Below are 27415 nucleotides of genomic sequence, written 5' to 3'. Positions count from 1 at the left end.
CTTACACAAAATGAAATGTCACTACGCTGACATGTTTCAAGCTCAACCAGATTTCATCATCAGAGCTTGATGAACGTTTGTGTTGCTATATTTGACCTCTTTTATAAAAAAAAATGTTTAGAGCATCAATCCAGACTAATGCCATTAGAAAATGTTTTCCAATAAAGAAATAAATTATAAATTTAGCTTCGGAGCACTAAAAAGGGTAATTAAAACTCAAATAAAACTCAATACATTTTTCATACGTTTATTCGTGATCAAAGTACAATGGCAGTTGTTATAAGACGTGTTAGTAATTGTATTTTAGCCGTAATATACGGTAAGTTTCGATGTCCATGCACACTTCTGTGCATTTGAGGGATGCGGTTAATGTAGGAACAAGTAATTGCCGATCCGGAATGAACGACAATAGACGCACGACCTGAGAAGTCATGTAATTTGCCATAACAGCACGAATACGCTAGTGTCTTAAAAAGGTAATTAGGCTATCAGTAAGGTTGCCTGGAAGAGATCGCTCTTAAGCGATAAGGCCGCCTATTGCTAACTTTGTAATTTTTCTCTCTGTGCACCTGTTATCTGTATTTGTGGTGCACAATAAAGAGTCATTGTATTGTACATTATCAGAAAATATCGTCGGGTGAAAAGCAAAAGTCACTAATTACCACTAACGCATTCACTGCCACCGACGCATATATGCGTTTTCGGAACTTCACCCAGTGCCGCTGTCATAATTATTCATACATCTTGAACGCACATGTGCGTCGGTGGCACCTGTGGAAAGGTGGCAGTGAATGTGTTTCAGTCAAGAGGGATAATCAAACTTATGCATAGCATCGTAAGGTTAATATTCCACTAATTGTTTTTTGTAGTTAGTGACTTTTGCTTATCAGCCGACGATATTTGACGCGTATTTTTTCTTTTGTGAATTATGCAAAAAATGGTGAAGACATAGCCAGTTAAAGTTCCAAATGAAGTCACGCTGTGCGACACTAGCACGGCGTGACGTCACCCACTCCCTGAACTTTGGCGTTCATCTTTCTCTTTTATTGTTTGATAGAAAAAAGGAAAAAAATGGGTGTCAAATATTTTTTGATAATCTTCATCATCATCATCCCAGCCTATATATGTCCCACTGCTGGGCACAGGCCTCCTCAGAACAAGAGGGCTTGGGCCATAGTTCCCACGCGGGCCCAGTGCGGATTGGGAACTTCACACACACCGTTGAATTGCTTCGCAGGTTGATAATCTTACTTGATCTTTTTTAGCCAGGAATCTACCCAACTAGATGGCGTTAGAATCGTAAGGTCCGTTTGACGTTTCAGTCTTGCTTGCGATGGCTAATTTAGATATTTATCCAATCACAAGCGTGACAGAAATGTTAAACGCACCATACTATACTAACGCCATCTACCGATATTTCACACACACTCACAAACATCACGCCTGTATTCCCAAATGGGGTAGGCAGAGCACACGAAATGTTACCGCTTCGGAGCCACTTTTAGCAATTTTAGGTTTTAAGTTTGACAAAAACGATACAATAGTATAGTGACAGGTTCCTAGCGATGTTTCGCCTATCGAAAAACCCTCGTTACAGGTCTTACATTAACCGCACGGACCGCACCCTATTTGAGTAACAAGTCATTTTTGAACGACATTTTCACAGATGTAGTTCCAAAAATCCGGATCCAGCAATGCAGTTTGATCTTAGTAAAGTGCAGTTTTTCTAACGCTTTATTATGTGAGATACCCGCTGCGTGCAGGAATAATTATTATGGGTGACCAGGTTTTATTTGTGATTCAAAACTGTGCAGAAAATAGTATTCTTCTAGACATTTATACATAGTTACAAAATTCACACGATAGAAGTCATTAGGAGAAATGTAGTTCATAATTTTATTACTCTAACTGGCATTTAAAATCTATGAGTACATTTAAGTGCACGGTGTATGATAATTTAATGTGTATTTTAAATAATTTATTAAAACTCAACGTATGGCAAAATACAGTGAAACAATGTGAAAGTTTTACATAAATTCGTCGTTATTTTAAGTTCGATTTTATGGTCAATATCTATTTAGATTTTTAATAAAAAATATACAAGATCACATTTTAGGTAAGTACGAAATTTCACTCAACATTTCGAATAAATGCATTAAATCAACCTTTTGTTATTTATCTCTTAATGTTAGCTTTAAACGAGTTGGCAGCTCTCAAATTTTTATCCCTTCCCTAGAATGCGTAAGTTATCTAACCACTTACTATACAAGTGACATAGTCATCTTATACTTATAATTGTACAGTCGATGCCAAAAATATCTTTACACTTTAGTACCTTGTCACTGTATGCGTTGCGTGCTGACAATTTTATACAGCAGTTTAAACGTGAAGTTACAGCGACAAGTTGGTAAAGTATAAACATTATATCTTTGACTTCAACATACACCTGCCAGGATGCTAAGGTCCAAGTCCAACCATTGGGCTACGATTTTTGTGCTTATGAAAATTATTATATCCATTATGCATACTTAACTTTTTAAAACTGATAATTCTCTCAGTTTTGTATTGGACAGTTGGTAAAGTCTATTATTACACAAAAGGGATTATTTTTAATCTGCCCTTAAAATAAAAGTTAGTAGAGTTATTAAGAATTAGTACCAAAATAGATCCTAGAGTTTCCGTCTTCTATAAGGCATTCTCGTTGTTAGCTCCTGAAACCTTAATTTCGTATTTGATTTTTAAATAATACTTTTGAATACGTTAAAGTTTTAATGGTGAATTAAACCATAGTTACATGCAACATGTCGCACAATTTTCATGAATTGTGTCGATATGTCCGTACGTGTGTTGATTTTTGAAAAACAATACCTAATAGATTGCGCTGTTTTAAAATAGCAACTATATAAAGAGGCGATTAAACTGAGTCGGCAGCATGCGGCGACCGTAAAAGTATAAAGAACACGGTAGTATATATAAGTAATTTGATTATTTGACAAGTTCGGCGACCGCGTTAGGTGAACGACTCAGTGTAATCGCTCCTTACAACACTGAAACCTTATGTATATCTCGTATATTTGTATAACTTTATGTATTTTTCAGAACACGCGAAGTACTTTCAGATTTTTATATTATAAGTTATATTATTTTCATAACGCAGAGGCTTTGTACAAAAACCTCGAAAATCTGGTTTTATTTACTGAAACGTAACGCCATCTACGTTTCACACTTGGAAGTTGATAGGTTCACTGTTTCTGCCTAGATGGCGGTACAAGTATCAAATCGGAATAAGTAAAAGCAAAACTTAGTACAAAAACTATACCGTATTCAGAAGTATTTTAATAAACAAAACCTTTTTTGCGCGGAATAAGATTCGTGTCTCTTTTTAACGTATGTTTGTAAAAAGGGACGGCGTACTGTCAGCGAAAACGACAGCTTCACATAAACCCCCGATTTTATAATGGCGTGCAGTCAGGAATACACATGCTTGCGTCTTTTATGCTAAAGGGGGGTTTTCGTACCATACCGTCTTTCTCACACAACTAAGTAATATCTACTAGCAAGAGCGGGACGGTACGATACGAAGTTGACATTTCGACCTTCTAAGTAAGGGTTATACTTGAAAGGTAATTAGGTAATTAACTAAATTTAAACAAAACAACGTCAATTGGTATCTTAAATATTGAAGCACTAAACTATCTAAACATTTACGTATTGAAATACATCAGTATAGTTTGTAATACAATTGTTTGTAAAATGTTTAAAATTTTTGAAAGTACGAAATCTGGCAGTTGAAGTTTGTTTATATTTAGTTTATTACCTAAACCTTCAAGTATAGGCATATGTTATCTTGACTTCACGACACTTTCCTACACTCATTGTTTTTCAGGAACATTTTCTCACTATCTACATAAATCCACAACCTTCGGATAAGTACCAACCAGTAACACTATCTTACAGTTATTTACTAACAAGTAATACGGAACACTAAAAGTCTAGCTAAATTATTTTGTGAGCTAAGTGTCGGTGGACTTGTATGGCTCAATATAATATATACAAAGAAAGATCTAGAATAACTAAGAATACAATATAACAACCACTAAGATTTTGAAGTGACTATGTAGGCTGAGTGCGCGACTGAAATGCGAAATAGGGTAGGCAGTGTATGACTGTTGATTTATAGGATATTTCAATAAAGTATATGATTGACAATTGAATGACATCACTTTGTATATAGGGTGACATTTTACCTTGTTTCCTAACCATTGGTTTGCAACCCCCGGGGTTGTCATGTGTGGTCGTGTCAGTGATTAAAATGTAGTCTCTTTAGTAAAATTATTAGTTGTGTAGGACCTTATAATAGGATCCTTTTTTGATGCCTATTCAATAATTTTATATGCTAATTCAATAGTGCCAATAGGAAAATAACTTTCTAGTTATAAAAGGTGATCCAAAAAGAAAAGGAGATCGATGAAGATATCGAGTGAGATTTAAAGGTGAGTTAGTCGTCATACTGCTGTTTAAAGTTTTCCCATAGTTCAGTCACTCCAATTAACGATAGTAATATAAAACTTAATAGAGTTAATCACAACAAAAATACAACCAAATTAGAATAATATAAAACAAGAATATAGTCATTTAACAAAGCCTAAGTAGTCACTTCGAAATGCATTAACCCTTTTCCAGGTGTAGTGCATATAGCGACCACATAAATGTACACAAATATTAGACCTTGCTAGAATGTAGCAATAGAAGTCGTTAAAAATATTATTCGTTATTAATTTAATCCGCCATAGTTAATTCGCGGGGCTTGGAAAAGGGCTAAAAATATATGTTGACATAGACAGCTTTTCAAATAAACATACGAGTGAGCAAAATACAAATACAGTATCAAACTAGTGATATGACTCGACAAACATCAATTCAATCGATACAATTTTTATTGACACTTACAAACTTTTACTAACATCGAAATTGACTTGTGAGTTACAAAGACATTTTTTTAAAAGAGTACAGACAATGCTTCCCTGACGATTGTAATCACAGAAATAATAAGTGGTAGAAATGCCGTGCCCGTTTTTAGAATAGGACTGGCCCATCTCTTCCCGTGGGTATCGTGAAAGGCGACTAACCTCCTGTGGTTCAAAGTGAAATACTAGTACATATTGTTAGCAATAGAATTTATATCTTTTGAAAAAGGAATAAATTCAACTTTATCTATGAGACATTAAGATTTAAATTTCGATGTCAATTTTTGTTGTATGGTGGGCCTCAGGAGGCTAGGACCTGATGGGAGAGTGGTCAGCAGCGCCCTCTATTGCCAACTACAAACTCCGGACACACTTCACTTCACTACTGATTCGACCACTCCGTCAACACTTAAAAGACAAGAATAAATATGACGAATATTTATTTTACCAACTGAGTGTGTAATGAAGTTTATTATAAAGAAATACATATCGTTGGTGGGTAGTTTGACCCCAGTAGTCAATTTAGGTTCTTTATATGATCTGTCAAAACACGATCTTTCAATAGCTTTTGCATGGCAATATTTAGCTCCCTATGACGCCAGTTATTTGCCAACCCAGTCGACTAATTATTTCTTTCAAAGCAACTAACAATCTTTAGCAGTTAATTGAAACTTAATCTCGTTATCAATAAAAAACAAAGGTTCAACTACGCAACTAAACAATTTTAAACTGAAACAATTTTTAGTGTGCGAGTGCTTTTATGATCTAAATGAATACTTTTTGAAAAAATATCAGAATTCATGTAAAATTAATAAATTATAATTATATTTAAGTAATAAATTGTACGTCCGAAATGGGCAAACTGTTGAAACTTCTCGTGCATAAATGTTAACATAATTTGTACACGGTTTTAAACAATAAACGTTTCTATTTCTTATTTGTTCAGAAGGACCAAAAAAATAACGACTCCGACATGCAAAGAAATACGCACCATAACATTTCTATCCATATTACTAGTTCTGTGATTGTAACCAAGTCATTTGCAATTTAAGAATACAAAATATCTACTAAAAATCGAGCCAAATTTGGCAAACATCTGATCTCTGAGTCGAGGGAACGCACACACAAACTTGTTATACACTCACACACACGCCATGGTATTATAATATTCTAAAATTCCAACTGTCTCAGCCACAACTGATCTTAACATTTTACTCGTTGAGCGTCTTTATGATCAAGTATGATCATAATTTTACCCGCCTATAGTGCCCTGTGATCACAGAGGTGTAAACATAAAAGGGGTTTAAGACACCACTAATCATTATTTTTGTTTTATTGACAAAAAATATACGTATTTAATATTTCGTGACACTGAAACTGATGGCATAAATAAATAGATCAATATATTTTTACCCACAGGAAAGTACCCAATCGCGATTGTTTATTTTCAGGGTGTATCCATACTAATATCTACACATGATAATAAAACCAAGTATTATTGCATTAGGCTGCAGCTCCACTGAGGCGGAGAGCGGAGCGTAGAGGAGACGTATAAGGATCGACCAACCCCTACACGTCTGATGATAAAGAGACGGAGACGAGATGTGGATTCAACTAATATGACTGGTCGATTCCTACACGTCTCCTCTCCGCTCCGCTCGTCTCCGCCTGTGGAGCCGCAGCTTTAGAGTCGCTTCATAGCATTATAGCTTAATGGTGTCAACAAGCCTGTTAAAAAAAGTTACACCTGTGATCATAGGTCTTACCCAGAGTCGATTCAACTGTTATCGCTGTCTGTGATAGTCGAGCTAGTCATTCTAATGACTGGATTCTGCGTGGAGTCGCTAGAGTCGCATTCCACCATCAGAATCTCATCAGGACTGTCATTCCTATCAGAATTGCTCTCAGTGTATGTACCAGTTGGACTCTTGTCTTCAATTACAGCTTTTAGATATGACTCTCTATCCATTATAGTGGTATCTCTAGCCAAAGCTAACACATCCAAGGACATCATACTTTTAGATTTCTCTGACTTACTTATCGGTGGGTTGGTGTGTTCAAAAACGACCTCGCGACTCCTTGATTTAGTTCGCATCAGGTTCGTCTCGTTTTTCCAAGTGTCGCTTGGAGGTTGGCTGTATTTGAGTAATGTTTTAGAACTGGTAGAGGGCGCGCTGGCGTTCCTTGGCGAAGAATTGGTGAACTTGGAGCGCTTCTGTTGGTTGTTTTCCTTCATCATCAGGAGTTGGTCCAGCTTGTTGATTGTTTCGTTGAGCTCTAGGGCCCAAGCCTCGTCTGTTCCAACTTCCTTTTTGTCGATAGGTTTTAGAGCTAGTTCTCTGACGCGCATCCTAAGTTCCTGTAAGCTTGATTCTTCGTCTTTTTCGACGCCTTCGTCAACTTTGGCTTCGTCGTGTATTGGGTCCCGTTCTGCACCCACGCCTGGTTCTCTCGGCCCTACTGGTATGGAGTCCTTATCAGGAGGATATTCTCCTCTCCTTCTGTGTATCTCCTCGGAGATTTCCTCTAGAGCTTTCAAGGACTTGGAGTAGCGATACTTGGCGTCAGCTATGAGGCGCTGCAGTTTTTCTATCTTCGAGTTCTGGGTCTGCAGTTGCTCGTCGCATAGTTTCTTTTCCTCGAAGTAGAGACGAGACTTTACAATGTTTCGCTTGAGATTCTCCTCGAGCTGAGTTACCTGGAGCATGAATTATATAATTTACTACACTTTACTCTTGGACCTGTACCCTCAAGAAACCTGAACGGCAACGCATTGATGCGTTTGGAATGTGGCGTTGGAGTAGTAAAGTAAATTCACGATGTAATCTTTGGGAATAACCACGGGAAATTTTGAGGCATCCCGGAATTATGGACGGAAGTTGGTACGTAAATAGCAGGAAGTCTGGACTAGCACAGAGCTTAATTTTTATCTCAGAATGTCCACGGCATAAAAGCCCAAAATGCCAACCGCTATTAAATAACAAATAGGCTTTAAAAAATAAGTTGCGAACCTTTCTTTCAGCAGCTATGAAGGCAGCCGCTCTCTTCTGATGCTCGCGTCCGCTATCAGCCTTTCTCTTTTCAGCGTCCATGACCTGAAACGTACCGTTGAAAATGTCTTAGTAAACTACATAAAGTTTGGTAAGGTATTGTACTTAGTAACTCCCCTGCGTAGGAGAAAGGTCCTCGAGAGGCGACCCTGAGCTGTATGGCGCGGTGTGTTGTCTTGAGCTCCGTTGAATTGAGATTGTCACACTATAGATATAGACAGACACCAGGCAAATGTAGTTACAAGCTAGTGGTGCAGTATGGTTAGTCTCGCTTGCTGTGTGACTGCATCTTGTATGTGTTTGAAGGTTGCGTTTTTGTTCATTGTCGGGGTCACCAATGTGAGAAGGTACAATAATGAAATCTCTCTCCAGCCTCCTGTCCGTACTAAAAAAGTTACAAGCGCTACTAAAACTGTAACATTGTAATATGAGAAACTTAACAATTTTGCAGCGGCGACCTTAACCATTGTGAAGCTCCGGGCGGCAGGTCTTTGCGAGGCCCTTTATCCTTCGTGAAAAGTATGTGATGCGAAAATATACTTAGTTAAAAAAATCTATTTTTTTTAAAATTTGCTTGGCTTGTTAGTTATTGCGCGAGGCCCCTGCAAGAGCGAGGCCCCGGGCGATTGCCCTGTTCGCCACCCCCTAAGGCCGCCACTGCAATTTTGTCGAATTGTAGAACTTGTAATGTTTGTGGTACAGGGGCTAGGCAGATATTATACCTGGGCATCGAAGTCCGAAGGAAGAGCTTTGGAAAGTTGTAGATATGCGTCTGAGTTGAGAAACATGGATAGCAGTATGTTGGAGTTTCTAAATTTGCTCACTAGATGGCGCTAGGAGTAGCTATAATATTATAAAGTTTATATTTTCTCACTAGATGGCGCTAAGAATCGCTACAATATTATAAATAGGGAATATTACTGCAATATTCTGCCGTCAGATTGCAGCACTAGCACAAAACCGTAAACAGTTTTATGAGTATCTTTGCTATAATATCAAATTATTTAAATTTTTGAAAATATAGCTCTATTGTTACTATCGATGTAAATGTCATGTTATTTTGTTACTAATAATGGTCATGATTTCATACAAAATATTTTCCGACGTTGTCATGGAGGTTTGCGCTAGTGTCGCCCCCTGCGCAGAGCTTTCCCTAATATGCCCTATTTTATATTTGCTTACTAGATGGCGCCATAAGTCGCTACAATGTGAGTCTACCTTGATGATGGCATGATTGAGGACCTCCTGCCAGTTGCTGTCGAACTGCCACTCATCCTGCTTGCTGACAAACCTCTGCTCCGCTAACGTCACAGTTTCCTTGGCCGCTGCGTGGAGCTCTGTAACCAGAAATAGAACATGTCAAGACCTAGGAAGTCTTAGTAAATACCTTGTACATTATGATTGGTTTTTTTTTTTTCAACTCCAAATTTGTTACTTTTACGGGTATCCCGTGAAACCATATCGAAAATACAAACTGAGACATGGATGCACAAATTCCAATTATAATTTGATCGTTTAGTAGCGACATCTCTTGTCTGGGTGAGCGGTTAGTTCCAAAAGAGTGTGACGTCTGTCGACGAAACATAGATGTCGCTAGTGCTGCTGCTAACTAGCATAGTAGAAATAAGCAACCTGAGATATGTGCATAGGAAAAATTCGTGTCTAGATTCCTGTCCAGCAGTGGTGTAGGGGTTATAGCACGCAGCTCGGATTGCTGAGGAGAGGACCTGGGTTCGATTCCCAGTGCTGGTCTCGTTTTCTGGTTTTTCTGTGCATCCATGTCTCAGTTTGACCGTCGGTCGAGCACTGTTTCCAGACTTATGTTTCGATATTTTTGATCAGCGTGGGGGATGCCACATTATAGGAATCTCTATTCAGGCAGATGTCTTTTTCTGAGTATTTAATATGTGTAGGGGCCGCGGATAGGCATGCGTAGGACGTCCACTAACGAGGTGGACGGTTGGCTTGGTTAAAGTCGCGGATTCGCACTGGATGCAGGCCGCTTTCAACCGAAGCAACTGAATATTAAATATAATTACCCGGATAACTCACGTCTTAAATCGAGTTTCATGTTCAAAGAAGCAACTGAAGGTTATGAGGGAGGCCTATGTCCAACAGTGGACGTCCTACGGCTGATACCACGATGATGAATATGTGGAAATAAATCTCTCTCTATTTCTCTCTCCCTTCCTATCCTTCTTTACTTTTCTTTTAGTAACCCATTTTTTCGTTATGACTAAGCCGGGAATCCATATTTAATAATATATAATATTTATATTATAAATGCGAAAGTGTGTGTGTTTGTATGTTTGTTCGTCTTTCAAGTCGAAACGGAGCGACGGATGGACGTGATTTTTGACATATAGAGATAGTTTATGGGCCAGAGAGTGACATAGGCTACTATTTATTTCGGAAAAATGCACAGTTCCCGACGAATCAGCGCGCGATAACCGACTTCCACGCGGGCGAAGCCGTGGGAAAAAGCTAGTAAAAATATATGGCTTTACAATCATATGATAGAGTTTTTAAATCGTGACATTTCTATTACTTCTAAATATAAGCAACTCCATGTTCATTGCGCTCAGAAGGTTCCCGAATGGCGTCCGCGGACCGGGAGACGAGCTGTCGGTAGGCCTCCAACAAGATGGTTAAGATCGCGGGATCGCGGTGGACGCGGAAAGCACAAGACCGGTCTGAGTGGAGAGCCATGGGGGAGGCCTATGTCCAGCAGTGGACGTCTTTCGGCTGACATTATGATGAGCTACTGCGTGATATACTTTATGAACGCTACTGAATATTTCACTATTTTACATCGAAGTTTTTATGGAAATAACGTTTCAATGCCACCACGCAGCGCCAGACAAGGTCAGTGCTGATAACAAAATATCAGTTATGTGATGTAAATTGAACGTAGCACTTTCGTTTGAATGCGTGTCACATTCCGCGTATCAGAATGTGTATGTTTTAAAAAACCAGCTACGAGCTACGCTGTAAGTTATTGGGCTACGAGCAGTGTAGAGTTCTGTATATGTGGAAATTATTCAATATCAGGTTTTGATTAACTATTATACGTATACGTTAACTAGTAAAGCATATAAAGACAGTGGTAAAATAAATGTACGTAAATGGGGATGATTTTTTTAATTTTATTTCACGGGTTGAGATTCAGTCAAAGTCAAAATATCTTCATTTTATTTAGGCTATAACAAGCACTTACGAATGTCAGAAAAAAAATCTACCACCGGTTCGGAAAAACCTCTGTTGAGAAGAAACCTAAGAAATATTCAGAGGTTCAATAATTTATGCTCGTCATAATGGATACCCGTAATATGTGTGAAGTGCATCGGACGCAGGTGCAGGAGGACTTTTCTATAATTAACATCTCCGCATTGGAAAAAGCAAACTATAATAATTAGATTTGTGACAGTAAAAAGCGAGAAAAACATTCAAGCAACAAAAATAATCGACTCCACAAACTATGGAAATAATTTTCTACTACTTTGAAGTCGATCAGTACTAGTCAGCAGGAGTGGACCTATAGTCGTCTACATCACCTACATACTGTCTATTGGGCTTCAATCACTCCTGCTGGCTCGTGCTGAGGCACTGACTTCAAACTGGTAGAAAATTATATCCATGTTTTTAAGGAGTCTGTTAATTTTTAGGGTTCCGAAGCCAAAATGGCAAAAACGGAACCCTTATAGTTTCGCCATGTCTGTCTGTCTGTCCGTTCGTTCGCGGCTTTGTTCGGGGACTATTAATGCTAGAAAGCTGTTATTTTGCACGGATATATATGTAAACTATGCCGACAAAATGGTACAATAAAAAATTGTACAACAATTTTTTTTAGGGTACCTCCCATAGACGTAAAGTGGGGGTGTTTTTTTTTTCACATCCAACTCTTTAGTGTGGGGTATCGTTGGATAGGTTTGTTAAAACCATTAGGGGTCTGCTAGGACGATTTTTCGATTCAGTGATTTGTTTGTGAAATATTCAACTTTAAAGTGGAAATTATCATGAAAATCGAGCGTCCCCCCCTCTAAAATCTAAACCAGTGTGTAGAAAAATTTGAAAAAATTCAGGATGGTAGTAAGTCTATCAAACTTTCAAGGAAAACTATAACGGCTAAGTTTGCTTGAGAATTATTAGTAGTTTAAGAGTAAATAGCAGCATAAGGTATAAAATATACCTAAACTTGGAAGATTCCGTATAAAATACGAAATCCTTCGAAAAATATTACTTAATTTTTTCGTAATGGCTACGGAACCCTATTTTGGACGTGTCCGACTCGCACTTGCCCGGTTTTTGTATTACACACATACGGTTAAAATTTACTTAGGCAGAAAGCTAAACGATCGATAATCAATCGGCGCACGTGCTGACGCTGAATCGATTAATTCGGGGCGTTAAATTTTAATCAAATCATGCCAATGCGACGCGATAACATATGTAATCTGAACCATATCTCACGTAATTCGATTATGAACGCGAAATCAATTCTCAATTGTCTGTGCTGTGCAATGATATTAAATTACAATGAATTAACGACAGATAAGCTTTAATATATTAATAGCAATTTACCACGAATTTTGTTTAATGTCAAATAGCTGGCAAACGATCATGCGGGTCACCTGACGGTAAGTGACACCTACAGCATTTTTAGGACTACGGGTGCGTTGCCGGCCGAAAAGGTGGGCTAAAGGAGCAGGGGGAGTTTTACGGTGAAGGAAAATATCGTGACAAATGCGAAGAAATTCGATGGTGGGTGTGAACTTCCCTAACCGCACTGGGCCCGCGTGGGAACTACAGTCCAAGCACTCTCAATCTATGTCAAATTTATGAAAAAGGAACACTCAATGGAACATACAATAAAATAATTAAAATGTCAAGGCAATAAAAATAAACATAAAATAAAATACATTTTGTACCATATTGTAAATTTAGCATGTGGAATATTAATTTACATTTATGTGCTCGCTATATACACAATGCTTGGTAAAGGGTTAATTCTTAATTCTGTGATGCTTACATAATCTTGAATAGCTAAGTATTTGCGATAGGGCTAGCTAAAATAGAATCGGCTTGGGCATCAATTGTATGGAATGCGAGTCAATCTGTGACAGGAAAACGCTTATCAGCGGCTTTAGGCACGCCGTTCGGCAACGCTGGGAGTGTACGTTTTTAATATTAACGCATTCACTGCTAACTGACTTCCACAGGTGCCACCGACGCACATGTGCGTTCAAGATGTATGAATAATTATGACAGCGGCACTGGGCGAAGTTCCGAAAACGCATATACGTCGGTGGCAGTGAATGCGTTGACGGCTACACTAGGGGCCAACCACGATATCAAAAAATTAGGATCATGTTATTCGTATTTACATATTTATTTGAAGTGTATTCAAATAGGTAATACGCAAATATATATCCTACCTGTAACGCCATCTCTGTTTTGTCTGAATAAACAAAGATGTCATCACATTTAACTATCACGTATAAAAAAACAGTTTTGAAACGATACTAGACCCTTAATCTCGTAATACACAGTACAAAAAAGAACAAAAAACAAACAAAGTATAAAATACATTTCATTCTATTATCAGACCGGTGCAGATTTTTTCAAGTTCGGTTAGACCATATGTTACTCGTACATATTATTTTTATGTTTTAAATTTACAGCGTATTGGGGTATTAATATTCATGTTCATGAGCTGTAAATTTTCATTGGCTAATAAATACCCCAATAAATAAATATAAGCGCACAGTGAGAGGTGAAACAGCTGTGCCAGATAACCAGATAAGATAACCTATTGTATTGTTAATAAAAGGCGATCCAGAATTAACTAGACTACTCGTATCTAGATCACAGGCAATATGATATCACTCCAAATTGACCAACAACTGACGCACCGCTCTAACAATCCCGCATGCGTAATACACACATTGATGCGTTAATTGAATGCGCTTGCGCAGACTACTTAATATATGCTAACAGAGGGGGCGAGTGATCTATGGCTATGTATGGCAGTCGGAGAGAGAAGTATGAATTAGGAATGACCTCGGAAATGTAAGTTTAATTTTTCAGAACGTCCGGGTTCGATTCCCGGGCTGAGTACATGTTTTTTGTAAATGTATGAATGCAGTTTTTCTTATTACTAAAATCGATGACATGGTTCCTAAGAACAGATCTTCGTATGTCTAATATATGTACTCAGCTATACTATTTTAGCAACCCCCTAATGGTTTTAAAAGACCTATCCAACGATACCCCACGCTACAAGGTTGGATGAGAAAAAAAACGAGAGGTAGTCTAAAAAAATTTTTTTTCGTTTTTTTTTAATATAACATTTTGTCGGCATAGCTTACATATATATTCGTGCAAAATTACAGCTTTCTAGCATTGATAGTCCCTGAGAAAAGCCGTGGCCGGACAGACAGACAGACAGACATGGCGAAACTACAAGGGTTCCGTTTTTGCCATTTTGGCTACGGAACCCTAAAAACGATGTGTAAAAGAGCCCATCGCGGCCTACCTGCAGAATAATAGTTTTGAATTTTGAATTTGAATATTTCGCTTTTGACTAACTTACCGCTAGCCCTTTGGAATTGGACAGCTGCCTTCTGGCAGTCAGTGCGGGCGGCGGCGGCAGCAGCGACCGCCTCGTGGTAGGGTCGCGACTTGTCCACGCAGGTGCCTAGCCGCTTCGTCAGCCCCTGCAGACGCCGAGATGTCTCGTTGAGGAGCAGGTGGAATGTCTTCATGGACTCCTGGAAATAATATGCTTTTGTAACGCCAGAACACACAGCCAGACAGAAATAGATGGAAAACATCTGGGAGCATGGTGAGAACGGTTGTGTTGCTCTGAATATGAACTGGTGGCTAATTTTTTAGGGTTCCGTATCCGTACATTCCGTGAGTTACGGACAGTTCTACAAGTGTTTCGCATAGGTACCCTATTAGATCTAGCATTGAATTAAAAAATCCACGATTCTACTAAATTCCTGTGGAAAATTTGAAAAGTTAAATTCTTAAGGATCTGATCCATCTCTATACTTGGTTTGGTTAGGTATTAAACTAAATGTAAACAAAACAACATCAATTGGTGTCTTGGAATTCCCTCATTAAACTATCTAAACATTTACATTTCTGTATTGCTCTACACTAGTCTAGTCCGTATTATAGATACTGAAGTAAAATGTTTAAAATCCTTGAATGTACCAAATCTGGCAGCGGAAGTTTGTTTACATTTAGTTAAATACTATTAGTTATTCTGTGTCCAAACCAAGTATAGTGAGAGTGGAAAGAACACCGTACTTCACTGCACAAGTTCATACACGAGTGTATCAGCAGAGCTCGAGATACCTTATTTGCCAGTCTATGTAGTAACAGCCAGTATTACACAAATAAGTGGGATCGCTGGCAATTGACCTTAGTCCGACCTCGGGACCTAATTTTCGTAATTGTAAGTAGGTACCTACCTTGCTGCAACGTTATAATATGCACAGAGATGTTCTTTGATAGAAAAAGCTTTCGCACTGTGAAATTTACAGGAATAATTGTCGGCAACACTGGTGTAAAGTCCGTGTGTAGAGACTTGACCTGTTTTGACTTCAAAGAGTTTTTGTTAAAAAAAATATAAGCTTTTTGTCGACTTTACTTGCATTTTCACCCAAATTACATTTGCATACCAAATTTCAAGTCGATGCCATTAACCGTTGAAGAGTTCGTTCTGCGGAGACGATCCTGGCCGAACTACCAGGATTTCACTACCAGATTATTGTATTGTCCCGCAATTTACATAAGTATTCCAAATTTCAAGTTAATCTGACTACTGACTTACCAGTATACACACTCATCTATGCTACTGACAGTTGGTCAAATTTAATTTGCAAGATTTGATTACTGACAGGCAGACAGACAGACAACGGGACAGGTGAAACTAAATAAAAGCTTGTAAAAAAGGTTCCTTCTCAATTCCTCTCTTCTGGTGTTGCAGGTGTCCATGGGCGACGGTAATCGCTTACCATCAGGCGATCCGCCTGCTCGTTTCCCCCTATACCATAAAAAAAAAAATCCTTTTATTATTTTCTGGGCCATTATCAAATTTTGTGCAGGTAATAACTTGTCTCAGCCTAAAAGCAGCTGTTTCCGTTAACATTATCATTTTTTTTCTGCGGTTAAGTAGTTGAGTGAAATGAAATGACGAATGATTCACAGTCACAGTCAGTTATATTCCACAGATAATTATTGCATATCTAAATATAAAAAAAACCGCCCAAGAGCGTGTCGGACACGCCAGAAACAGGGTTCTGTAGCCATTACGAAAAAATTAAGTATATTTTTTCCTAAGGATTACGTATTTTGCACGGAATATTCCAAGTTTAGGTATATTTTATACCATAGGCTGCTATTAATCTTAAACTACAAATCTTAATCTTTGCAGGTGGTAGGACCTTGTCAGGTCCGCCCGGATTGCTATCACCATCTTGCTCGCTAATCCTGCCGTGAAGCAGCAGTGCTTGCACTGTTGTGTTTCGGCGTGGAGAGTAAGACAGCCGGTGAAATTACTGGCACGTGAGGTATCCCATCTCAGGCCTCTAGGTTGGCAATGCGTCTGCAATACCCTGGTGTTGCAGTTGTCTATGGGCGGTGGTGATCTCTTACCATCAGGGAGACCCACTTGCTCGTTTGCCATACAATCGTATAAAAAAAATCTCAAGAAAACTTAACCGTTATAGTTTTCCTTGTAAGTTTGATATACTTACTACCATCCTGATTTTTTTCCACCCACCTTCTTTTTCCTTGTTTCTTTACTTCTAAAACGTTCTAAACTTTTTTTTGATTTCATTTAACCGATGAAACTCATGCCCCTTATTTTTCTTTCAACTAGTATAGACATCAATAACCTTATAACTCCTAACCATAAATGTCATCAGCATCATCCCAGCCTATATACGTCCCACTGCTGGGCACAGGCCTCCTCTTAGATCAAGAGGCTTGGGCCATAGTTCCCACGCGGGCCCAGTGCGGATTTGGAACTTCGCACGCACCATTGAATCGCTTCGCAGGCTTGTGCAGGTTTCCTCACGATGTTTTCCTTCACCGCAAAGCTCGTGGTAAATTTCAAATGTGATTCCGCACATGAATTTCGAAAACTCAGAGGTGCGAGCCGGGGTTCGAACCCCCGACCCTCTGCTTAAGAGGCGATAGGTCAAACACTAGGCCACCACGGCTTCTAACCATAAATGTCTAAACGTAACCAAACAAAACAACAACCTCTTTGTTTGAAACCTGTTATCTATACAACTCGCATAACTGGATTTCTTTACACCGGGTTACGCAACATGCGTTCATTGTTCAGCGTTAGCATCAATGCTCTTAGATATTGTACGCATGACGTACCTAGCAATTGCAACCGAGAGTGGACACAATAGATAACTATAGTCTGGCAAAAAAGAGTAGAAATTAAAAAGTGGCAACACTGTAGTGTCCTCCCTTTTTGGTTTGACAGGGTTTAAAAGGGTGACACTAAAGTGTTGCCGCTTTTTAATTTCTACTCTTTTTTGCCGGACTATATGTGCAAAGTTTGACGGCAGCATTTAAAATTTAACTCTTAGCAGAAATAAACTATTCTATCTATCTATATAAGTAAGTTTAAAGACATTTATTCTCAAATAAGTTTTTGGTAAACATTTCATTTTATTTAATACAAGCTTTTTTTTGCTGACTATACTTGTATTGTCACCCAAACTAATTTGAATACCAAATTTCAAGTCGATGCCATTAACCGTTGAAGAGTTCCCTCCTGTGGAGACGATCCTGGCCGGACTACCAGGATGTCAACAGATTATTGTATTGTCACCAGATTTGCATAAGTTTACTAAATTTTAAGTCGATCAGACTACTGGAAGTGCGTCAAATTTAACTTGCATGGTTTGACCCAAATAACGAACAGGGCAAGTTAAATAAAAGCCTGTAAAAAAGACATAAGTCACTTACATGTATCTCGATTCTGAACGAACTACTTTCAGGTTTTCTGTTATTTAAATAACACCTTTTATTGGTAGAAGATGAGACGATTTTTAACATCATGATGTACCTATTGAAAGTGATTTTTTTTTTAACAAGGTTTTCCGTCGTTTATCTTTTGTAAATCGAACAACAAGTATAATTAATGAATCAATAACGCTCACTAACATTATCATAACAAATGTTTTCTCATTAGGTAAAATGTAGCCATCACAAAATTACAGCAGGTTGAAAATAGCCTGAATGGCTTGGAGAAAAATATACTACGGCCGAGCTTTTGTTCTGCTCTACTTTTTACTAGTTATTGTGAGATTAATAAAAAAAACGTCAACTTATTGTTACAAATTTTATTGTATTTTCTACAAGCTTCCTCACACCGCGAAACTCAATTCATGATTTTAGAACACTACGATAGATCCAGAATCGTCTCTGACATCACCACTCAATTACCGAAGTCACGAGACGACTGCTACATTTGTTTGCTCTAGTTTTTCCCTCTAACAATTTAGAACCAAAAGAAAGATCTAGATGTAACCTAGAGACGAAATAGAATTACCGGAAGAAGCAGGATGCCACGATGCGTGAAGTTCTGAACAAAACTACCAGAAACTGAACTGCTGGAGCGAATCCGAACTATACATGAATGCGACAGTAACTATCCATCTGTCTGTTACTTTTTCACGTCTAAACCGTTGAACCGATTTAGATGAAAGATATGGACACAATACGAGACCCATGGAATGACATAGGATAGTTTTTATCCCGGAAAATTGAGTAGTTCCCACAGGACTGCGATAAACGAATGAGGGCTATCGCGTATGAATTCGCCGCTAGAGGCGCTAGTGTAGCGTGAGGTCTCCGAAATGTCAAATCTCATAGTTTTTGGCCGAGCTACGCGGGTTTACTATAATTAGAATAATTTTGTGAATATTTTGCATTACCTGAAATTAATTATGGCAATTATGTGTACGGGGCAATGAATGTCTGTGTTTTGAGACAGTCTTGTCTTTCGGAAACTTTGTCCTCCCTTTTTTCCGAACAAAACGGGACTACGCAACACTGTGGTTGCTCAATATTTTTATTGTACGGTTTAAAGGTGTATTAAATTTTAATCTAAACTTGTTTTCACGCCCGTAATAACAGACTTTGAAAGCCACACTTAAAACTCACGCAACAGTGGCGCCATCTAGAAAGACAAAAAACGATAGCCCTCATTCTTCGCAGACGAAGAATTTTCAACTTCCCACTGACCTACGCACGTGAATTTGTCAACTGCAAAGATTGACACGGCCAAGATTGGTGAATCCTACATTAGGATTTAGGACCGCTTAGTTTCTCAACCTCGTATCTACCAGAATTGTACACAGTAAATCAACACTATCATACTTAACATAAAGATGTTTCTAAAGCAATTTAATGTGGCCAGATACGAGGTTGAGAAAAAAAGCGGTCGATTAGTGTCAAAGGTTATACGGTTATACGGATTCCTGGAAAAATCAATAGACGGGGGGAAGTGGACGGTGCGATAACGATTGCTACTTTATTACAAGGTAGATAGTGCCCTCGTATCGTACGTACCTCGTACGGAAGGCTACAATCCTCGTATTTGTACGAGGAACCTCATACGGTTGGCAATCCTGGTGCAGTCCAGAAATTACTATTTTCATGTTTAGAAATCCCCCTCTTTCACTTTGGGGATTGCAAAAAATCTGGTTAAAACCGCGGGTAAAGCTAGTTTTAATTTTGCGAAAGTTTGTGTGTGAACAGTTATTAGTCGCTTACGATGATGTATATTCCGAAGCAACCAAACGTTAGCGAGTTTGTTACACGCTACAGCGCCATCTAACGGGACATTATGAAACTATAACCTATACTAATTCTCGGCAATGAAAAAGCAGCTGTTCTCATATTAACGATAACGCGAGGAAATCATGCAATTTACCGAGATAAAAACAGGGTCTCAAGGTATCTTCCATACAAATTTCATCCAAGTCGATTCAGCGATTTATGCGTGTAACGATAACAAATTTTCGCCATCATCGTCTCAGTTATCGTCTTTCGTATGTATTCGGCGGATGTCCGGAATAAAACTATAGGTATTATTTTCTCTGATGCCCGGTTCACATTATACCAGTAAAATCTTTCCAGTAGCTATACATTGCGGGGTCACAATCTAAACGAGTTACAAGATCGATCGAGCACCGCAGTGTAATATGTTACTGGAACGGTTTACTGGGATAATGTGAACCGGGCAAGAGGTGTACGTAGACCTCGCGAGGCGATTTTTAAACGGCTGAAACATTACACTTTTTTTCAACCCCCTTGGCTCCGCTTATTAAAAAAAAAATCCATAATATAAATCGCCATAAAAAGCCATTATAATGATCGAATCATTATTTCAGGTGGTAGGACCTTGTGCAAGGTCCGCCCGGATTGCTCCCACTATCTTGCTCGCTAATCCTGCCGTGAAGCAGCAGTGTTTGCACTGTTGTGTTTCGGCGTGGAGAGTAAAACAGCCGGTGAAATTACTGGCACGTGAGGTATCCCATCTTAGGCCTGTAGGTTGGCAATGCGTCTGCAATACCCCTGGTGTTGCAGATGTTTATGGGCGGTGGTGATCTCTTACCATCAGGAGACCCACTTGCTCGGTTGCCATCCAGTCGATTACAAAAAAAAACTCAAAAATTTCACAAGTCTGAAGACAAATGATTGTGACCCGTAGATAACAATTTATTGAATCAGGCGTTATATAAGCGTATATAAGTACTTAAGTAGGTCGCGGGTGAGAAAACTAATTGTCTTAAGTTCACTGAAAAACAGCTGGACAGACATACGAATGACGACATTTTTACCCAACATTAAACGAAGAAGCTACGCTCACGTTTCGCGGGCGTTGCTTCAAAAGTAAAAGTATTACACCAGTGATCAGTGAATATGTTAATGATGATGTTATTATAGAGGTTCATGTTTACAACTTTATAATCCCATAATGTTACTGGGATTCCAAAAATACGCGGATAAAACCGCGGGCAAAGCTAGTTTCCTACTTGCGAAAGTTTGTCTGTTTGTCTAACTTAATAAAAGTCGTTCGCGGTGTTGTATTATTAGAGACGACCAAACGTTAGCAAGTTTTCTACACGTAACAGCGCACTCTAGCGGCATATTTTAGAGTTACAAGTTAGTACTGCGGGGCTACTAGGAACGAAATTCTAAGTTCGTAACGTAGTACCGTCGCTCTCACTCTCGTGTTAAATAAATTAGCATCGACGGGACGGCAAGAAACGAAGTTCGAATTAAGCACTTTGTTTCATCAACGGGACGGCAAGAGACGATGTTCGAATATCGCACTTTGTAGATAGCCTGCTTCGAGACTATAATGAATATTTTTTATATGTTTCGGTACGGGCTTTAGCTGTATCAATTCAAATATGTAGAGTTTTAAATACGTAAGCAGCGGCTCCAGTCCTTGATCAAGGTAGAGCGAGATGTCTACACCGCTTTCGCGCCTCTCAAAAGGCGCCAATCATATTTTATTTTGCACTGGAAAATGGCTCCTCTTGCTTTACCCCAGGCCCAGCGCTGTACGTGTGTACAGACTCTTTATTGTATAAAAATAGAGAAACAAACACAGTTGACAAACGTTTAGAATGTACAGAGGCGAATTTATCCCTTTACCAACCTTTGAGTGGACGAGAGAAGCATTCGGTTAGGGACCGACATAGAGCCAGTTTAAGTTTAAGTCAGAAGAAGCTACAAAGCAATGCAATGCTTTAAATAATATAATACCGAGACTCCAAGCCTTTTTCGAACAACACTATGGTGGGAGTTTGACTGATTATTGTATAGTCGACGAAGAAAGTGCTTTACCAATTTTAATGATAGTTCCTACTTCAGAAATAATACAATAAGGCTAATTGACATTTTGACTTGTGAGTGAATATAGGCTTTGACGTTTTAAGCGCTAATTACAAATGACATTAAACCTTAGGGTGGTAAACCGATGGGCTGGGTCCCGAAGGCCTTACTTGCATTAAGCCTCGGCATTCAAAACGTCCAGCAGTGGACGTCTTTCGGCTGACATGATGATGATGATGATTCAAAACGTCTTAGTAGTACACTGAACCAGTATGCAAAATGACTTGTTTCTCTAATGCCATGATTACAAAATTGTCTAAGTTTCAGGAAGACTTACTTAGCAAAACGTCTAGGTCGTGAAGTGCACAAGTATAAGGTCTTAATTGTATTAAAAATCTAAAGACCAGACAAGACCATTTACCTACTAAAACATTATGACATTAAGCCGTTTTACAGCCAAGTCACTCCGTGTCTACTATGGCTTATTAGCAGTGAGGGCCAAAGCATTTTGCGCCCGGGACAATAATACAACTAAGTTGCTCTGCTCGCCAAGTATAAATGCAAGTAAGGCCTTCAGGACCCAACCAAAACCAATTTCTTGGTCGACTATACTTTGAGGGATTTAGTTCGAGTAAATTTTGAAAGAGAATAGGACCAAAGGAGATTGGTACTCCACCGCAAACAATGCTGGCTACCGGCAGCCCAGTAGCTGGGGGGCTACTACGAAATTCGACACTCGCAGTTCGTATCGTACCGTCCCCCTCACTCTCGTATTAAATAAATATGCGTCAGCTGGACGGCAATATTATATTAATATAATTTTGCTTATTAACTTAGAATTGTATGTATTTAAATTTGGACCTATGTTGTTCTTGAAAATAAATGAATTATTATTATTATTATTTTTTTCATTCTTAGGATTAGGTTTTTATAACAGTTATAAAAAGTAAAATACAGAAAAGTACATACAAAATAAATATATTATAAAAACCTAACCTAGTTTGCCGCCGGTAACGGGGCAGGGCCCAAGCTATTAATATACGAAGTTCGATCCTGAAACGCTGAATATTACGAAACATTACAAGGCACTTTTGTTAGGATCATAAATCATTATAAATGAAAGCATTGCCAAGATAGCTTTTGCCTTTTATGTCGATTAGTGGCTTTTATCCAAATAGGATAGGCTTTGGAAAAAAGTTTACGATTACCAAAGGTCGCGAAAATTGTCGTAATTTCACTGGCTTAGACACGTAAAACCCATTTTTCCAAAATCTAGGACCCATTCATGAATCGAAAAGGTTCGTTTGTCTATAGATTAGAGTCTGGCTATCACAAGTTGGCAGTGGGAAACCGACAAATAAAAAAAAATAGGGTTGGCACAACGAAAACTATTTACCTACTGTTTTATTGATAATCAACAATGGATATTTTGTTGTAGATACGACACACGTAATATCATGCTATGGGAATACCTACGCGACAAGAGATGACCATCTTATCTTTCTGGCTATATACTCGTAAACTATACGGTGATTTTGCGACCATATCAACTAAGCTGGTAGATTATACCCTTGTTCGTATTTCTATTAAAAATGCTGTTATCTATCGTTGACAAGGGCAAGGTCGAATTCCTAGGCACGGCACCACAAAGCGCTCATACAGGAAATGCCTCAGCTTATCTTTGCACCAGTCACCAGCAATAATATCGGATAGGATAACGCATTGAAAGCATCGACAAGATTGCTACTATCTTTTTCCGCTGAAGTTGGAACGAATCTCAATTTGTATGGGAACACGAACATCGCAAACGTTCCGCTAGAGGCGCTGTTCGTGTTTCCATATAAATTGAGATTTTACCGCGAACGCGAACCGAAAACTTGCACTAAGGGTATAGGTATCCAGCGCTGCCACTGGGGTAGAGGCCAGGGTTGATATGGAGAATAAGAAAAGTGTGGATTGTAGGTAAAGTCCAGAGCACATGAACTTTCGTACTTAAGACTTTGGACGAGTTCGTCATACTTAACTCTTTTTTTCTCTGAATCCAATAATTGTTCAGAATTGTTATAAAACAACCCTAACCTACCTAACCTATAGTTTTCTATAGGATGACCATTTCAAAAATTCAGAAAAGTTTAAGGTTTCGATGGAAAAAAAAGTATGACAAACGATGATTCGGACTAAAATTACGGTATGTAGTATTAACGTAGCTCTGCTTGATTCACTTGTGTTATTTACCTACTTGCATTACTTACTTTACACCTGTCTATTTCAGACGGTACTCTTACGCTGCCATGCTCAAGCTAAAAGGCGACTAAGTGACAAACTCAAGTTTTGAGATAGAGTCGAAAAAGGCGATTATTAATTTAAATCGATACTAGTTGATATCTATAATTCATAGATTTAACTAGCATCTATAACTTATCGATATAAACTTGCATTGATTTTTAAAAAAAACAGTGATTTTTTGTCTCCATGTCCAAATTAGATTTTGTCACTAAGCCGCCTTTTAGCTTGAGGACGGTAGTACTATACTAGAAACAAATCTAAATCTATTGCAGCAACAGGCGTTCATTTCAAAGCCGCGGTTCGTTAACTATATACACTTACATCCGGTAAACTGTACTTTTCTTCACGAAACGATCTCAACCGCTAACTTTGACCTTTCACGCACTACAAAACACAACACAACAGCAATTTTTCCACCTATAAGTCTCGAGAGCCAGGAGAACAAATCTAACGAGGAATTCGAGGAAACCGCAATTACTTAGGCTTAGTATATTGGGTCGTGGGTTCAAACCCCGGCTCGCACCTCTGAGTTTTTCGAAATTCATGTGCGGAATTACATTTGAAATTTACCACGAGCTTTGCGGTGAAGGAAAACATCGTGAGGAAACCTGCACAAACCTGCGAAGCAATTCAATGGTGTGTGTGAAGTTCCCAATCCGCACTGGGCCCGTGTGGGAACTATGGCCCAAGCCCTCTTGTTCTGAGAGGAGGCCTGTGCCCAGCAAGCCAGGTGTGTGCCAGTGTGGGACGTATATAAGCTGGGATGAGATGTGTGTGATGTGATGATGAGTATATTGACACGCCGCCATTGCAGCTTGGGGCAGTAGCTGTTTAAATAAGTTTGGAGTCTTTTGAATGAATATACAGACACACCATGTACAGACGTTTATTACATGCGCACAGTTAATGTACAGTTAGGGGGAGGCTCCAAGGCTCCCAATAGAGATCTCTCTCCAGGCAGGTGTCATGCCTGGGGACCGAAGTCCGAAGAACGAGCGTCGGAAGTTGTATATGAGTATTTCTCATAGAGTTGTACCGTCATGAAATTGACAACAAATCAGTTTTGTCAAGTAATTATTAACCCTAAGGACGCGATCATAAAACATAAACTACATTAAACATCCAAAATTTCTTGACGTCAGGAAAACATTACGAAATCTTGAGAGGAAAAAAATCCAAATTTTGTAACTACATAAAAACTTTCTATTGACGACCTCAGAGATTGATTTTGACGACCAGACGGCCTAGTGGTTAGAGAACCTGACTACGAAGCTTGAGGTCCCGGGTTCGATTCCCGTGTCGGGGCAGATATTAGTATGAAAAATACGAATGTTTGTTCTCGGGTCTTGGGTGTTTACTATGTATTTAAGTATGTATCTATCTATATAATTATATTTATCCGTTGCTTAGTACCCATAACACAAGTTTTGCTAAGCTTACTTTGGGACTAGGTCAATTGGTGTGAATTGTCCCGTGATATTTATTGGATCCACCTTTGAGTATTTAGGATCCAACAACAAAGATTATCTGACTTTTTATCACTTTCCCTACAAGGTTTTGTATATATTTAAAAACAATACTACTTACTTTTTTGTGGTGGAATAGCGTCAGGATCGTTTTAAGTAATAAGTGGACAACTGAAATATTTAAAAATGGGCAACTTTTTGAGAAATAGTCATTTAGGCGTCCGAGTTGAGAAACTTCGATAGCACGATGTAGAACATGGTCGGAGTTTCTATATTTGGTCCCTAGATGGCGCTAGGAGTCGCTACATAAGCAATGATGATTTTCAGCAGATTGCCCAGTTAGTGAGATTGCCTAAGTTTCCGAGGTAAAAGAAGCCGCATGCAGCGCCGTTGGGTACACTCCAGCGGCCCACAGCTTGGGTATCCCTGCCTAAGGAAATATGCATAGAATACGAATATTCTCTTAAATAACTTAACATGTTACTGAAAGAAAGAAATAAAGAAAGAAAGAAAGAAGACATTTATTCACATACACTATCACAATTTACTGATGAAAAATAAAGAAATACGAGCCAAAGAAGTTAACATTCCAGGGAAAATATTCGAGCGTTTTGACCGCGCGGTCAAACGTCATTAGCGTCCCACGTTTATACAACACAACGGAAAGACAACTCACAAGAATTTTAATCACGCTTTTTTTTTTTTTATTCGACTGGATGGCAAACGAGCAAGTGGGTCTCCTGATGGTAAGAGATCACCACCACCATATACATCTGCAACACCAGGGGTATTGCAGATGCGTTGCCAACCTAGAGCCTAAGATGGGTTACCTCAAGTGCCAGTAATTTCACCGGCTGTCTTGCTCTCCACGCCGAAACACAACAGTGCAAGCACTGCTGCTTCACGGCAGAATTAGCGAGCAAGATGTGGTAGCAATCCGGGCGGACCTTGCACAAGGTCCTACCACCTGCAAATTCAGCATCGGTACTGTCTTCATATTTCATAAAAAAACAACCCTGGGCATCACCTCTTTTAATAACACCTGCGAAGCACCAATGACAAAAAAAAAACGCTGCAAAAACGCTGAATATTCGTCCTCCATCTTTCATATCTTATTTAGTCACAGTTTTATTTAGTCCGATCTCTCTCTAATGTACAATTTAAAGGGACCATATCCTCGTATTTTATTGGGCTATTTAAACAATTCGGTTCGTTAAATAATAAAGATATACTTGAACAAACAAAAACATACCTATACTTGCACATTCCCTATATTTTAATGCTATTTGGAGATATCGTAAACGGTTCTATCTAATGATTACGATGAAGGAATGAAAAATATTGAATTCGAATTCTAGGGTCACAAAAGAACTTTTCCCGGTCAGTCTTTCTACGGTTAACTATAAGTAATTCAACTTGGTAACTGCTGAAATTATTTTTATTAAGAGGCATACCAGATCTGAAGGGAAATGATCACCACTGCCCTTGAGTACAGTCACTAGCACTAATATCTGACACTATATCTGATACAACTCTATTCCTAAGGCCGGTAGGATGTGTCAGATGTTTTTGCACGCTCCGCTGTGACAGAAATTAATGCAGGTGACTGTACCAACTACCTACTCAAGAAGAGTCATTGGTCCATTGCCGGCCTTGAATTGACACTACAGTTAAAAATATATATATATTTACTTACATCGAGCTCCAATTCCAGCTTATTGATCTCATCAGTGGCCGCATTCAATTTCTCCAACTCCAC

General features: G+C 38.8%; 1 protein-coding gene across 1 annotated transcript; it reads right to left on the bottom strand.

Moving 5' to 3' along the window:
* Nucleotides 1-233: 233 nt before the first annotated feature.
* LOC141427912 (SH3 domain-binding protein 5 homolog) lies at nt 234-27415 on the bottom strand (the record flags this gene model as incomplete). The annotated part of the gene is given in 5 exon segments (XM_074087515.1): nt 234-7665; nt 7979-8062; nt 9236-9354; nt 14610-14787; nt 27353-27415. Coding segments are annotated over 5 exon segments (1365 nt in total), but the record flags the coding sequence as incomplete, so codon positions are not given.

The sequence above is a fragment of the Choristoneura fumiferana genome, chromosome 5 (genome assembly GCF_025370935.1).
Source record: "Choristoneura fumiferana chromosome 5, NRCan_CFum_1, whole genome shotgun sequence".
In the NCBI taxonomy this organism is placed as follows: Eukaryota; Metazoa; Arthropoda; class Insecta; order Lepidoptera; family Tortricidae; genus Choristoneura; species Choristoneura fumiferana.
This window is presented reverse-complemented; position numbering and strand designations above follow the sequence as displayed.